A 13,909-nucleotide genomic window follows, 5' to 3' on the forward strand; every position below is an offset into this window, starting at 1 on the left:
TGATTCTGCAAAACAGCTACTGTCGTCTGAGGAAAGAAGTGTTCGATTCAAAGAAGCAAATAATATGGTAACTTCTACTTTTGTATCAGGCCGAAGAATTTTGAAATTTTTAAAAGCATCAGGTCATAACGATTCTTATTTATACTTCCTGGTGGAGCAAGAACTGTTATAATATAATGGATCTTCTTGTTTATAAGTATGGCAATTCCAAAATTGCGGGGCAAACAGAAATGCGCAAGTTCCTCATGGTGAAAGGAATAAAAAAAATTCCTCCTCCGTTTTGCAATCTGGAACTTCGTTTTCAAAAGAGGAATAATCAAATTTTTTGTCTGTCTTTAACCAAAAATGCAGAGTCAGATATTTAAAAAACGTGAAACAGCGTGATACTGATGAATTAAGAACTAAATTTCGCTATGCCCTTCTCTTTTTTTTATCACTGTCATTATTGAATTGTAGACAGTGTTTATAGTACCTTTAGAAAAAAGAAAAGGAGACTAGGAATAAAACTGAAAGGATGGGCGTATTTACTATATAATAAAAGGAATTTCAATTCTTTCTTGTTCTTACTCAATTATAAATCACACACACAAGTGACCCTCTTTTCGTGCTCATTCTTCTACCACAAACCAAGTCTCTGACCATTCTCAACAACCTGCCTCGCAGTTTTTCTACCTGAATTTCAAAGTAAACGTTCATTCACTTGTCGAGCGTAACATCGGGCAGCCAGTATTACTCGCGCCGCGATAGGGAAAGGAACTCCTCCAGAACCCTCTCGAAACGTTCATTTTGCAATGAAAGTGAAAACCGAATATCGAGCGATGTGACAATGAGATAAATTAATAGTGCTACGTTCAAATAGCTCACGCTGGAAGTAGGCCTCCCAAACCTCGACTTTCTGAATTTTGAAAATCGAAACCGCAGATTGCAAAATGACAAGTGACTGTTCAATTCCTTATTACACGAGCAATTTCCACGTTTCAATTTGTCCCATAATTCTGCTACGTACCGTATAAAAGAACCCTTCTATCTTCACGTATAGAATAAAATACATCACATCGATAAATCAAATACAGTGATACTCACAAAAGTATCCACCCTACATGTAACATATGTACTTCGCTTCAAAGAAAGAATCTGCAATTGTGATTCACATTAATATAAAGCTTGATTAATATACGTTTCTTCTGGGTGCGTTCAATTGAAAAATTGTACATAGTTAATTAAAAAAAAAAACTATTATCCGTGAACGTAGTAAAGATCGTGCAAAGAAATATTCAATGTATACAAACGTAATTACTAAAACTTAACATTCTTCAAATATTCCTGCGATTAATTTTCCAATTTTCTGTGAAATTCAGGCTTATCTCGTTCCATTTTTTTCGGGCAAAATCTCTTTGAGCCTTTCTTTGGTAGCTGTTACCAAGTGAAAATATATTAACGAAATGTTTAACGTTACTTAAATAATGAAAATATGTTACACGTATGGGATGAGCGGCTACTTTCGCGAGTAACTGTGCGCATGGAGAAATGAAAGCGTGTGTTTCCAACGGTGCAGCAGCAACAGCAGCATCAACAGCAGCAGCAGCAGCAGACAACGAATCAGCAGCTAGAAGTAAGGAACTCGATAAAGGAAGTAACCTCGGCCATTGTGCACTACGTGCAAAGCGGTCAGGAGGTTGCTGGAGGTGGCAGGCTGTCGCCTCGACCTCGACCCGAAGACTGGGACGACAGGGGCGGAGCAAGGTCGACCAGCCCCAGAGGTGAGCACTAAACAACCCATGCCAAAAACCATCCCACCACCACCAACCATCAACCACTTTTACTCTCCACGACAAAGGTAATTTTGAGTTTTCCATCTTGGTGTGTTCTCTGTGTCTCTGCATCCAGTCTGCGCGACGCCTAGACGCCTCCTCTCTCTCTCTCTCTCTCTCTCTCTCTCTCTACTATTCTTCTGTCGTGTTCGAGTTCACTCTGTCTCGTTTCGATCGAATGCTACCGCGATCAACGGTTGCTCCCTTTGTCTATCTGTGTTGTTCCACTCGTTTCTATCGCTAGTTCGAACCACTACCAGCTCGCTGTCTCCGTTCGTCCCACTGTTTACTAACGAAAATTGCCTCGAATGCCCATCCATTCAACGAGCCTCGCCTTTGACGGCGAGAGAGAGCTTGGAGCATCCTCGTACACGTGCAGGCTCATTCATTCTGCGAATGCTGTACTTGAACGTGCTCGCAATACACCGGCTGGATCTTTTCAAAGTATCGCAGCTCCTTCGTTAACGCGCAAACTCGACCTGTCTCTTTTCGCTGTAACGTACAACCCCTCCCTGGAAGTAGTTGCACGTGCCGTCTCGTGTCCCACCGATGTTGCTCCGCTCGAATTTGACACGAAGGTTCTGTCAGGATTTTCGAGCAGGTCTTGTAAATAGTTTCATTCGGGACGGGAACTTCGATTGTACCAGAGGGGATGATTTTTCTCGTGGACTTTCCGCCTTCTGAATGCGACGTCGACCAAATCAAGAGAGAGAAGTTTCGAAGTTTCGAACCCCTTACCGCACGAGCGTGATGGAGTCTTGATTGGGTAGGAAAGGATGTAATAGATACGAGAAAGTGCTTGAATAATTGAGGACCTTGCAGCAAGACGGGTGCAGCTGTTTTTTTGACAATTCTACGTCGTTTGGTGCGCGTTTGATGCAAATCTGATAACAAATGAGTGATTTATTGCAAATAAATAAAAATAGAAATATTAATATTAATACTTTTATTACAGCATATCTTTTCGCCGAAAATGGAGATGAAAATTTGTCAACTTAGTAACTACTACTTATTGCGTGAAAATACATATTTTTCTATTAGTGTTCGCTGTTTAATATTAAGTCAAAGCAATAATTTTATAAACAGTCTTTTCTAATTTACTTGAAGTTGCTAAAGATGGAGCTACACCCCTTTTGCTGCAAGATCCCCAGTTACTTCCTCGCGTTGTTTATTCCTATTTTGATATTTTTGGTCTTCACTGTTATTACTGGTGACTTCCGTAGTTTAGTAGGCACGAAATTGGGACACGAAATTCTCCTGTAGATCGAAACTACGGTACTGCCTTTTTGGGATTTGTACTGCCTTTTTGGGATTTGTACTGCCTTTGAACCTGTGTCGCGCTTCAGAAGGTATAGGAGTATTATATTTCGGAATATCATCCTTTCACTCTTGCTATCTCTTTCATTATTTCGTTGCCTTATCTTGTTTCCAAATCAATTATTATTCCACGCGTTATTCTACTATTAATGTAGTTCCTTTCAAGTCAGTCTCTAAAGCAGTTTCTTCGCTCCGAAAGCTGTTGGAATAAACGTTGGTTATTCTGACAAGTTTTCTTTAAAACTGTTGCGAGATATGCACGGCGAACCATGTGGTAAGGGGTTAACCCTCGGAAGACGGATGGTGGACATGGTCGCGTGAGACGAATGTAGGGTCATTTCGACCCATAGCAACATTTCTATCGTACACGGGTTTCGCGAAGTAATTTTGAATAGAAAACGAATGAATTAATTAAAAGTACAAATACATATACATATATAATCGCACATAAATAAGTAACAAAGAATTATTTATGTATTTTTGCATACATAAAACAGGTGCATTTCCAGTATGATTTTTGCAAATAAATTCACCGCAATTTCGGCATCTTATGCTACATTTGGTGTCATTTCGGACACAAATATAACATCTCGCGATCGACTTTGTCAAAGTTGGATCAAAATGACCCAGCGTTCGTTGTAGAAGAGTTAAACCGTTTCACGAAGAAGTGACGATCCAGCAAGCAACGCGACGAGGATCACCCTACCGGAAGAGTTCTCCCGCCGCGATCGGCATCGACGAGCCATCGCCAGCGATGCGTGTACCCGGGTGGTCGCCGGAAATTCCCGAAACACGCCAGACGCCAGCCTTGACACGAAACCGTGGTCCTGGTGAACAGATCCGCTCAAGGTCGCGCCGTGCGAAAAAAAAAGAGAGAAAATTGTGGCCGGTGGTAGAAGGAATGGCGGAAAGATCTCGGCCGAAACCTTCCTCTCTGTCGTTTCCTCGCCGCCTTCGTCTGCCCTGGCCTTTAATCGCCGAAAAGTCCCGCCGAAAGTATGCAGAGGCGACTGGTCGCTATTTCGATAGCCTTGTAGCCCCGTAGTCGTCGCGCCACCGAAATAGATTACCCTGAGGTTTAAATCATCACCCCTCTGTCTTCGGTGTACGCTCCTCTCGGTGCGGGCGAACTTGCCCGTCGCTCGGCCGACCTTAAGACGAAATTAAAACAAACACCGAGAGAACAGCGTGAAGATAGCACGTGGCCGCCTGTTACCTCGTGTCCACGTACACACACACACACACGTCTCCGAAACGTCTGCTCCGTCGATTGTTCGCCGCTTGACGCATTAACACCGAGGACACTGCTCGTTGGACCCTCGGCCGTCGACGGTACGGCCCAGCCTCCTAAAACTCTGCGAAACGCTTGGTTTCCCTACGTTTCTACTAACTGTACGCCGCGTACGAATACGTCAATAACAACGTGTACGCCGATACCACTGTTCTGTCGAGATCTGTACACTGGCTTGTGTTGCGCTGTAATTAATATTTCCCTGGTAGAGCTTCACTAATACGAATTAATCAGAGACTCGTGCGCCGAGCCGTTTTGAGGCTCGTTAGTGCTAGAGGATAATTTGCGCAGCTTTGAGCGTAGCGAGAACGTGGTAAGGGAGTTATTGGAACGCGAGGGTGTACTGCCACGTGTGCAATGCGCGGTGTAGAAAGCGGACGAAGCGCCTGTAAAGGGTTGATTTTAATAGCGAATGCTAGCGCACTGCGTGGGCGATAATGGGTGGAATATAGTTTTTGAAATGTCTGTCCTTGCGTTGAGTCATGTCTACTGGGCTTTGGTAGTCTAAATTAGAGTTGGGAGATCGGTGCAAGCTGAGTATGCACCGAGGAATTCATTGTAGTCTTTCTTTTGATTGTAATATGATACCAGGTGCTTCACGAGGCAACTGACAAACTTTTCTAGCATCTCTGCTAGGTTGGTATGAATTGAAAAGGTCGTTCTTGACGTGTGAAATGCCCATGCACTGTCGAGGTCATATCGGGGTTATATTAGGGAAGAAAGTAGGTAAGGGATTTCTTTTTTGGTCAGTTTAGTGAACTGTGTCCTTATCGGATCAGACGGGCCAGTGGAAGCGCCCAGTATGCTGTCAGACCCAGGCCAATTGCATTGTAGTTTGCTCTGTGGATACGTTTGATTACAATTACGTTAGATTTTCAATTCCTTGGCGAATATACTAGTGGATACAGTTTTAGTATTGAAAGGTGATTGGGGATTTTTGGTAACAACTGAATATCTTCTATGTGATGTATTTTCACTACTTGTTCATCGGGGCTTGATCGTGCATGGACAGTTTAAGGGGGGAATTCTATTCCTTGGGCTAAAAACATAGCAGAATTGGGGATTTTTTTTAAGAAACTAGCGATTTGATTCATCTGAAATTTTAACAACTTTAACTGTATACGTATGTAGCCATAATTTGAAGAGTCAGAAGAAAAGTACGAAAATTTTATGAGGAGTGTGGAGAGTTTTCAGATTGAAAGCTCTAAAATTTCGCTATGTTTTTAACCTAAAGAATAGGATTCCCCCTTTAATCGTCAAGACGTGGGTCACAAATGTAGATGTTTAAGAATACACATTGTTATTTAAAGAAATCCAAACGACCTTTGTGTGAGCCATATGCTTTCACTCAGGAGATCGATAATTTGGTCATAGCATGTTCCTAAGAGATTAATTTCTGTGAACCACAAAATTCATATCTCGGTTAGCTTCAGAAATATTACTCTGCGATCCATTTAATTTTCCTCTCTGTTTCGTCCACGTAGATACACATATTTATGTGTTATTAAATACATTTGGAATAATGCATTTGGAAAGTATAAATTCATTCGAATGCTGTTGTTTAAATAGTTTAAATGTTTAAAATTGGCGAGCAAAAAGCACAAGTGTTCGAAAAATTCTCCATTCCAGATACAAATTTTAAATGAAACATATACTACTAATAGTATTTCTGATTTAACATAATGGAGGCCTCATCTTTCACTGTAATTTACGTTTACTTTACATGTTGTAAAAATAAGCGAGGTACCTATACATATACAGTGGTGGTCAAAAGAAAGTTTATGTATTATGTCAATACCACTGACCTATCTCAGTAATCCTCAATGTATCAGATATAATTATTTCTAATGGTCTACAGTCTCTTCTGACCACTGCTCTAAAAGTTAAGGAAATACATATCCCAATGTTTCTCAGAGCCCTGCTCACGCCATACAGACATAAGAACATATTACATTCCCCAAAACTGAGGAACAGTGAGGTACTTGCAAAACCGCTTCCGTACCGCGCGTTGCACGCCTAAAAACGCACCCCGACAGCAGCGTGGCCTGCGAAGCTTACCGAGCCACGGCGCTCGGTGTAACGAGCCGCGGCGATCGCATCGCCACGTTTCCTCTTGGTTGACGAGTTCCCCGGGACGTGTCGCGGGCCGATCGATCGTAAAAGGAGCCACCGGGCACGGTGGCTTCTTCACGATGCCATCTAATGAAATGAAACTTGTCCTCGAAGGGAGCGTGAAGCTGTGTTGGATGGAGAGCTCGTTCGTTGGCACGAGGCCCGTGGACTCGCCTGAGACGCCGATGAGTTTGGCCACGGAGACCGACTGTTGCCCCGGCTGCAACGCGACAGGCACCGAGTCCTGCAGTTGCATCGACTCCGCCACTTCGGGCCTGTTCTTGGACTTGACGCCGACCCGCGACGATGGCCAGCAGCAGCAGCTACAGCAGCAACAGCAGCTGGGCGGCGGCGGAAGCCTTTGCCCGTCACCATCCTCGTCCCTAAATTATCACCACCACTACCATCATCATCATCACCATCGTCAGCTTCACCATCAACAGCCGCAGCAGCAACAGCCACGCCATCACCGCGGTGAGTTGCTGCTCGCCTAGCGGAAAGCCAAAAACAGAAACCAGATCGAAACGAGAGAACACGTACAGTCGCGAACGTCCTCTTCTTTCGGCAGCAGGGAACACGGTCGGTACCGCGATACCAAACGGCACCTAGCGGCCTTGGTCCGCCGCTTCGATCCACCTAAGCTGACGAACACGATTCCCATGGTGCCCTGGAAGATCCTTCGTGCTGTCCACTCTACGATAGAGGCTCCTAGAGCATTGCTACGCTTCTCGGAAGTGTTTCCTTGGTTTTGGGTAGCTGGCAAGCTTTTCGAAGGTGTAGCTCTACAGTTGATGGTCCTTGGGATGGCTGCTCCTCGAGGAGGATGCACTGCCGTTCGTTAATATTAGGACAATAATTGTGAAAGAAGTTGCGAATTTATCGAAGAACTCTAAGAAATTTTCCTCTATTTGGTATTTTAAATTAAAACCAGCGAAATGTCGCATTTTGTTCTAATACTTATGAACGGCGGTGTACATCTAGCTTGCTGATGGCAAGGAAATTGGTAGTGTCTCGGGTGAAGTGGAAGAAAGATAACGTTGCTGGCTAGAAGATTCTTAGGGAACGTTTGTTGCCTTCTGACATTTCTGTGTCGGTGTCCTTTCGCACTTTGACAAGCTCCCAAACCTGTTGGCTGTTATCTCGCTGAGAATTATTTCGACATTTCATCCGTCCTATCGGTGACACATTCTTCGCGCGATTTCTGGCCGTTCCTCAGGAACTGTCCGCTAATTCCCCGCGGAACTTGGCAGGGAGCAGTGAACGATCTTCTCGGAAGAGCCTTCTCTGACGTGCTTTCGAGACTGGTCTGCTTGGACGACGTTAATCAAACTCGTAATCGTACGCGCCTTTGGCACCGGCTACTTCCTCGACTTACATCCTGCAGCTCGTTGTGATCTCACGACTCGCCGCGTGACCATCGCCTCCGAGGATTTGGAAAGCTCGCGGGGAATCGAAATCGACGCTCTCGAATCAACGGAGATATTCGAGCGCGGGCTTCTGTCGCGGGGGAAATTATTTTTGTAACTCGTTGGAATTAAGGGCAAGTTAATCGGAGGCATGACATTTATTCTTCGCCGCGAAAGCAAGGACATTCTTTAGTTGCACCCCGAATGCTTTCGCTGTTTTGTACATAGTTTCTCGCAGCTGATGTTCCGTTCATGGTTTTACCTTTTTACACGTCGCACGATAATATCTTGATTGTTGAGAATCGATGGAACGTTGGAAAGTCGCGGGTTCAGGGTGGTTCGCGACCGCGTGTCGATACTTTAGAGGCTGACTCTAATCGTAAACGAAGAAAGGAATGCTTCGCGAGCATGGCGCGCTCAGAATTTATTTTTTTCTGTTAACGGGAGGTGGGAAAAGAGGTGGCTGTTTAATTTGACTTTGCGTTAAAGAATGAAGGTGACGTTTAACATTGATACATTTCACCTTCAACGTTTCGACTGAAACTGGAGGTCCTCTTTAGAATAAATATTATTAAATAATGATCGAATGATTTATTGAGAATCCACAATGATAAAATCCATTTGTGTACATTTGCTTATTGATATTGGAATTTCTCTTCCAATATTTCTTCTCCGTGAAATGATAAAGTTACGAAATAGTTTAATATACCTGTGGTGAAATGTTATACCTCGAAAAATAATAATTGTACTTATAAGTCTTCCCTTATTCGACGGTTTATTTACCTGTTAAAGTATCGACGCGTCCCAGGAAATTGAATCAAGCCTATACATGTATGTATATTGCTCTTGTACCTTATACACAGTTTTCGCACTGTTCATACTTGTTCACGATTCTCATTGCTGCCCTACTTTCTCGTATACGTGGCCACTTCTCTTTTCGCATTATAGATTAGGTGACGCGCAAAAGAAATTCGAGAAAGAAAGGATGATTTCGCAGTCTTGCGATTAAGCAAGAACCTCGACGTCTCTGCCCGAGTGTTTTTAAACCTTCTAAGAAGACATTGTTACAAATCTCGTTGGATTAGATTAACTTAGAAGTCGTTGAGATGATTGTAAGAGAGATATAATTTATAACTCGAAGCGGTTGATGTTACAGGAGACGGTAGATATTTTTCTGAGAAATTTTCACGTTACGTTATCGTCGTATTAAGGATAGCTTTTAGTCTCTTAACTATGCAAGTGCAATTATCTCGTATTTAGAGTAATCAACTCAAGGCTCAAAAATCGCTCGATTTACGCTCACTGTACCTTCCATCCTACAGTATATTATAAAAAAGCAATACATATGAAATGTTAGAGATTTCTATAGTGGCGTAATCGAGGAACGCAACGAACTAGCTGTAAAATAATTCTACGCAGGAGTACGTCGTCAGATGCGAAGTTTGAATTTAATTCGAAACGGTGCAGTACGGATTTAATCTTCGAGGGCTGAAATCCGAGGGGGTGGTTCGTAAAGCGAATCTGTCTCGAAATCTCTGCCATCTCTCTAAATAGGACAGCGTTAAGAACCACCTCCTTCTGCCTCGGTCGGCTATCCTACAATTTTCTATCGCTTATGGTCGCAGTACCCTTCAACGGGAAATTCACTTGCAGTGCTTTCGTTGTCAGTGCCGGTGCAAGACTAGTGGGTTGTTTAAAGAGCAACTCGACCAATCGACAGTTCGATCCGTACATTTAAAGTCACCAAATTCCAGATTACAGTTACACGCCCACGTCGATTGCCGCTATCTGTTCTTTCCGTCGATCGTTTTCGTCAGCTTGGTACATACTCGTAAACCGTACGCTAACATAGCTGCTCGAGGGTCTGGATCAATCTCGTACACCTTGATCACCACGCACAAAAAAAAAAGATACAGGAAGAAAGAAAACTCAAGCACACACCAGGGCAATTCTTTTCTACGCGCTCCTTCTCGAAATTCTCTCTGTTGAGCGTGGAAGTTGAATCCAGAAGGCGATCTTCGTGCCTTTCGTGCAAAGAAAAAAAAATAAAAAACAATGTCAAGATCAGAATCAACGGAAATTCGTCTGCGAAAGCTGGGAGATCTGTCTCGAAGGTGCCTCTTGGATTCTCGTCCACGTTGCCCGCATATTGAGTCATTCCACGGGCGGTCTCTCGACTCGTCTCGGTCGGCGGACCTCCCAGTAGACTTTTTATAAGCCTCGTTCGTTTTTACACACCATTCGATTGTTCTTTTTATTATTACTACCATCGTCATTATCTCACCATCGAGCATATTTTGTAGTAAACTTTGTTACTTTGTTACGACCGTCCCCCTCGTCGTTGGAAGACCCCCCGAAGAAGATCCCCCAACCACCCCTACGTTTGCATCCTCCACGAGTATCTACGATCCCCCTTTTGCTCTCTCTCTCTCTCTCTCTCTCTCTCTCTCTCTCTATCCACACGTATTATCGCCTCCCACGTATCTTTGTGCGAAACTCCCCCGTCTTGTCGGATTAGTCTCTCCTCCACTCTTTACCAGTAGATATGGTTACTTCTTTTTGCGTTCATGTATGTTTACTGTAAAGTTATCCACGTTTATACATATATATATATATATTTTTTATCTATAGGTAGCTCTCGGTATATACATACATAAATTTACGAATACTTTATATATATATATATATATATATATATATATATGTATGTATACAAACGGAAAGAACACAGTTACGTATTATTCGTATACACACCGTTCATTATTACTTGCAAACGCGTTGATATTATTATTATTATTATTATTATTATTATTATTATTATTATTATTATTATTGTTATTATTATTGTCATTAATTATTATTAATTATTATTATGCCATTATTATTGTTACTCATTTAATTACGAGTGCAGTGTTCGCAGAACCGTCGGTAAAGCACGACGTGTATTCACGAGTTCTCTGTCCCATCTTTTTTCTTCTCTCTCTCCCTGTTTTCTCTCTCTCTCTCTCTCGTCTGCTCGTTTCGCCTCAGCTATCAATTCGTGAACGTTGCATCCGCTATCGGTCGATCGATCACACGAATCGTTCGCGGCCTCTCTTTCTCTCTCTCTCTCTCTCTCTCTCTCTGTCCCTCTGCCACTCTGATCCCTCCCACTGTCTCCCGTTTCGTACCGGACGGTTCTGCGTGCCGGTGCTTTTTTTTTTGCCTTTTCTTAAGTAATTCCGTACTTATTGTCCGGATACACACACCAACGATTTATCATTTCTTTGTAGAGCGTAATTACCCTTTGACAAACAATAAATTATTGTCACTACCCCGGTTTGTGTTGTTTGCGTTGACGGCCCTGTTTCCACCCCACCCTCACGTTTTCAGAATTTTTCTGCGAATGAGTCTTTCACTCTCTCTCTCTCTCTCTCTCCCTCTCTCTCTCTTTCTTTCTCTCTCTCTCTCTCTCTCTCTCTCCCTCTATTTCTCCAAACCCCTGACCACTCCGATCTATATCTATCTATTTCTTCTCTTTATATTCTTTATGATTCGATGCGAGTACTTCTTACCCCTCAACATCGCACCCCCAACCTCTGTTTCCAGTATTTCTATTTAGTCGAGTCTATACGTAAAGGGTGAGTGACTGCAGCTTAGCGCCTTAAATGATTCCATTGTGTTTCATAGCATTACCTTACATGGGGACCTTCAGGGGTGGCAATTTCAGAAAATTTTAATACTTAGTGTAGGCGAGGTCTTCACTCGGACATTAATTTCCTAAAGCAGTGAGGCGTGCTTTTTAGTCAAATTCGAGACTATCGATGTTGAAAAATTCTGGGTTCCCTTATATACAGAGTGTCCCTCTAACTATGGTTAATACTCTAGGGGTGATTATACAGACAAAAATAAGATGAAAATCAAGAGTGCATCGTAAACGCGTGCCCCTCAGGCGCCTACGATGCACGCGTATTTCGGTGAAATTCAAAGTAGATTTTCTCGAATTTGACTGAAAAGCGCGTCTTACTGTTTCGGGAGATTAATGACCGAGCGAAGACCTGCGCGTACGCTAAGTATAAAAATTTTCCGAAATTGCCAAACCTGAAGATCGCCTTGTTAGACAATATGTATTGTTTGGTCAATGGGTCCCATAGAACGGTTGATAGTAACTTTTTATGAGACTGCTAGCTCTTAGGATCACAAGGTGGCCTTGACTTTCTTTTAATGGAGCGCGGTGTTTTCTTTTACAGAGCCTTCTAGCTGATGCAAAGAAGAGTATGCAATTACCGACAATGCCACGGTCATAAGGTGGCGTTGAATTATTGTTCTTACGAATTCCTCGCTCCTGCTGTAATTAGGTAAATTCTTGACCACACTAACCCTTTAATCGAAATTCTTTGTTACGCACATGTCTGTTCCGCGTTATATTTCGAGGCTCCGTTCACGTTTTCATTCCATAGAGAGATACAAATTTGCGAGGCCGGGTTCCAAAATTGTGCGGGGCCCAAAAACGCAAATGCCTAAATACATGCAGTTCTAAATTTGTATAATAATAAATATCCATGCATAGGGCCCCGCAAAATTTGCGATGATCTTTTAAAGAAATTTTATAATAATAAATATCTATGCATAGGGCCCCGCGGTTACGATGAGCTTTACGTGGACCGCGGGGCCGTTGATAGAAATTTTATAATACTAAATATCTATGCTTAGGGCCCCGCAAAATTTACGATGAGCTTTTTCTGGACCGCGGGGCCTTTTAAAGCGCGAAGAGAAAAAAAGAAAAAGACGTCTGCTCGTTTCCAGACAAAGTGGTACGTCCAAGTCAAATCAGCCACCGATATGCTAAAAATTTACCCATTTTCAGCAGTATTAAGAAATTCAAGTTGAAGCTAATCTAATCACGACTATAAAACAACATTGACCGAGCCCCTCTTTGCATCAACTACGTACAAAAAAAATGGCACAGGACTAAGTAAAAAGACACCATATTCCACTCGCAGGAAAGTCAAGGTTCCCATGGAATCTTAGAAACAGTTACATATAAGAAAGCTACTTCCAAGCACTAAGTGCGAGCCATCGAGCAGAACGTACGCTTGCTGAGAAGCCCCCGCAGCATACCAGGAACGTTATCCGAGGCGCCAGGTTACAATCACTCGCCCCAGCACACGTACGTGTTATCGATTAATTTGGTTGATGCGTTCTGCTTGTGTCGTCACGGTAAGTGCTGGTATTTGTTTCGCCATCGCCGTCGCTTTTGCCTTTGGTTCGGTTCCATTTTTCCCCCTCCCTCTCTCTCTGCCTATTGTCTCGCCGAGCCCGACGCGGCTCGCCGTTGCATCCGCGCGATCCGCGAGCGGCGAGCGCGATATTTCCAGCCGGAAATAGAGCGTGAAGCGTGGAGAGAGGGGGAGGTAAAAAAAAAAAAAGAAGAAGAAACTCTTCCGCCGTTCCTTCCGGTAAGGGAACGAGGCTGCCCGTGAACGTCGGTTCAAAGTGAACCGCCTTCAGCTTCGTCTTTCTGCCTCCCGGCGCTTTCGCGAGGCCCGCCCGAACACCCGCCATAGAACTAGGCTGGCTAGCGTTATCAGCGTCTTGGTAGTTGTGCTGCAGCTGTGTCGCAATAGTAGAGTAACCATATAACACGTAGAAACCGTAGAGAAGTAGACGGAGAGGTGAAGAAAAATCAAGGGCGTCTACAGTCTCTCCCCCTCTCCTCTCCCCTCACACACTTTTCTTCTTTGCTTTCATTGATTTTTCCCGTTCGTGAGCCAGCCGTAACTCCACTCGCGACGCATCCGAGAAAACCACGTACGTACGGAGAAATCGAAATGCCACGGGCTCGTATCCTCGCGGCTCGTCGAGGATCTCTGCTAACGGCGTCCGAGCGCTCGAACGCTCGCGACGCCTTCATCCTCCCCTAGCCCCCCCCCCTAACCCCTTATTTTCGAGTTCTGCGAACGGTGTGCTTGACGTTTGCTCGATTCGCCACC

The 13,909-nt window shown here is 43.6% G+C and overlaps 1 protein-coding gene and 1 long non-coding RNA gene across 12 annotated transcripts in view; one reads left to right on the top strand and one right to left on the bottom strand.

Annotated features, from left to right (window-relative positions):
- The window catches only part of LOC143372042 (uncharacterized), a 114,886-nt gene that overhangs the window by 83,543 nt on the left and 17,434 nt on the right, over window positions 1-13,909 (top strand). For 6 of the 11 annotated variants that reach the window (XM_076817846.1, XM_076817850.1, XM_076817848.1 and 3 more), the window contains exons 8-9: window positions 1,556-1,760; window positions 6,646-7,005. In XM_076817846.1, coding sequence (XP_076673961.1) covers window positions 1,556-1,760; window positions 6,646-7,005 — 565 coding nt within the window. The remainder of the gene's footprint in view (window positions 1-1,555; window positions 1,761-6,645; window positions 7,006-13,909) is intronic. The other 5 variants (XM_076817847.1, XM_076817849.1, XM_076817851.1 and 2 more) reach the window with 3 other exon arrangements.
- Window positions 8,598-10,534, bottom strand: LOC143372056 (uncharacterized). Its single transcript, XR_013086193.1, has 2 exons — window positions 10,399-10,534; window positions 8,598-10,368 (listed from the first exon to the last, which is right to left on the bottom strand). It is a non-coding gene; the product is annotated as an uncharacterized LOC143372056 (long non-coding RNA).

Source organism: Andrena cerasifolii, chromosome 8, assembly GCF_050908995.1.
Source record: "Andrena cerasifolii isolate SP2316 chromosome 8, iyAndCera1_principal, whole genome shotgun sequence".
Lineage (NCBI taxonomy): Eukaryota > Metazoa > Arthropoda > Insecta > Hymenoptera > Andrenidae > Andrena > Andrena cerasifolii.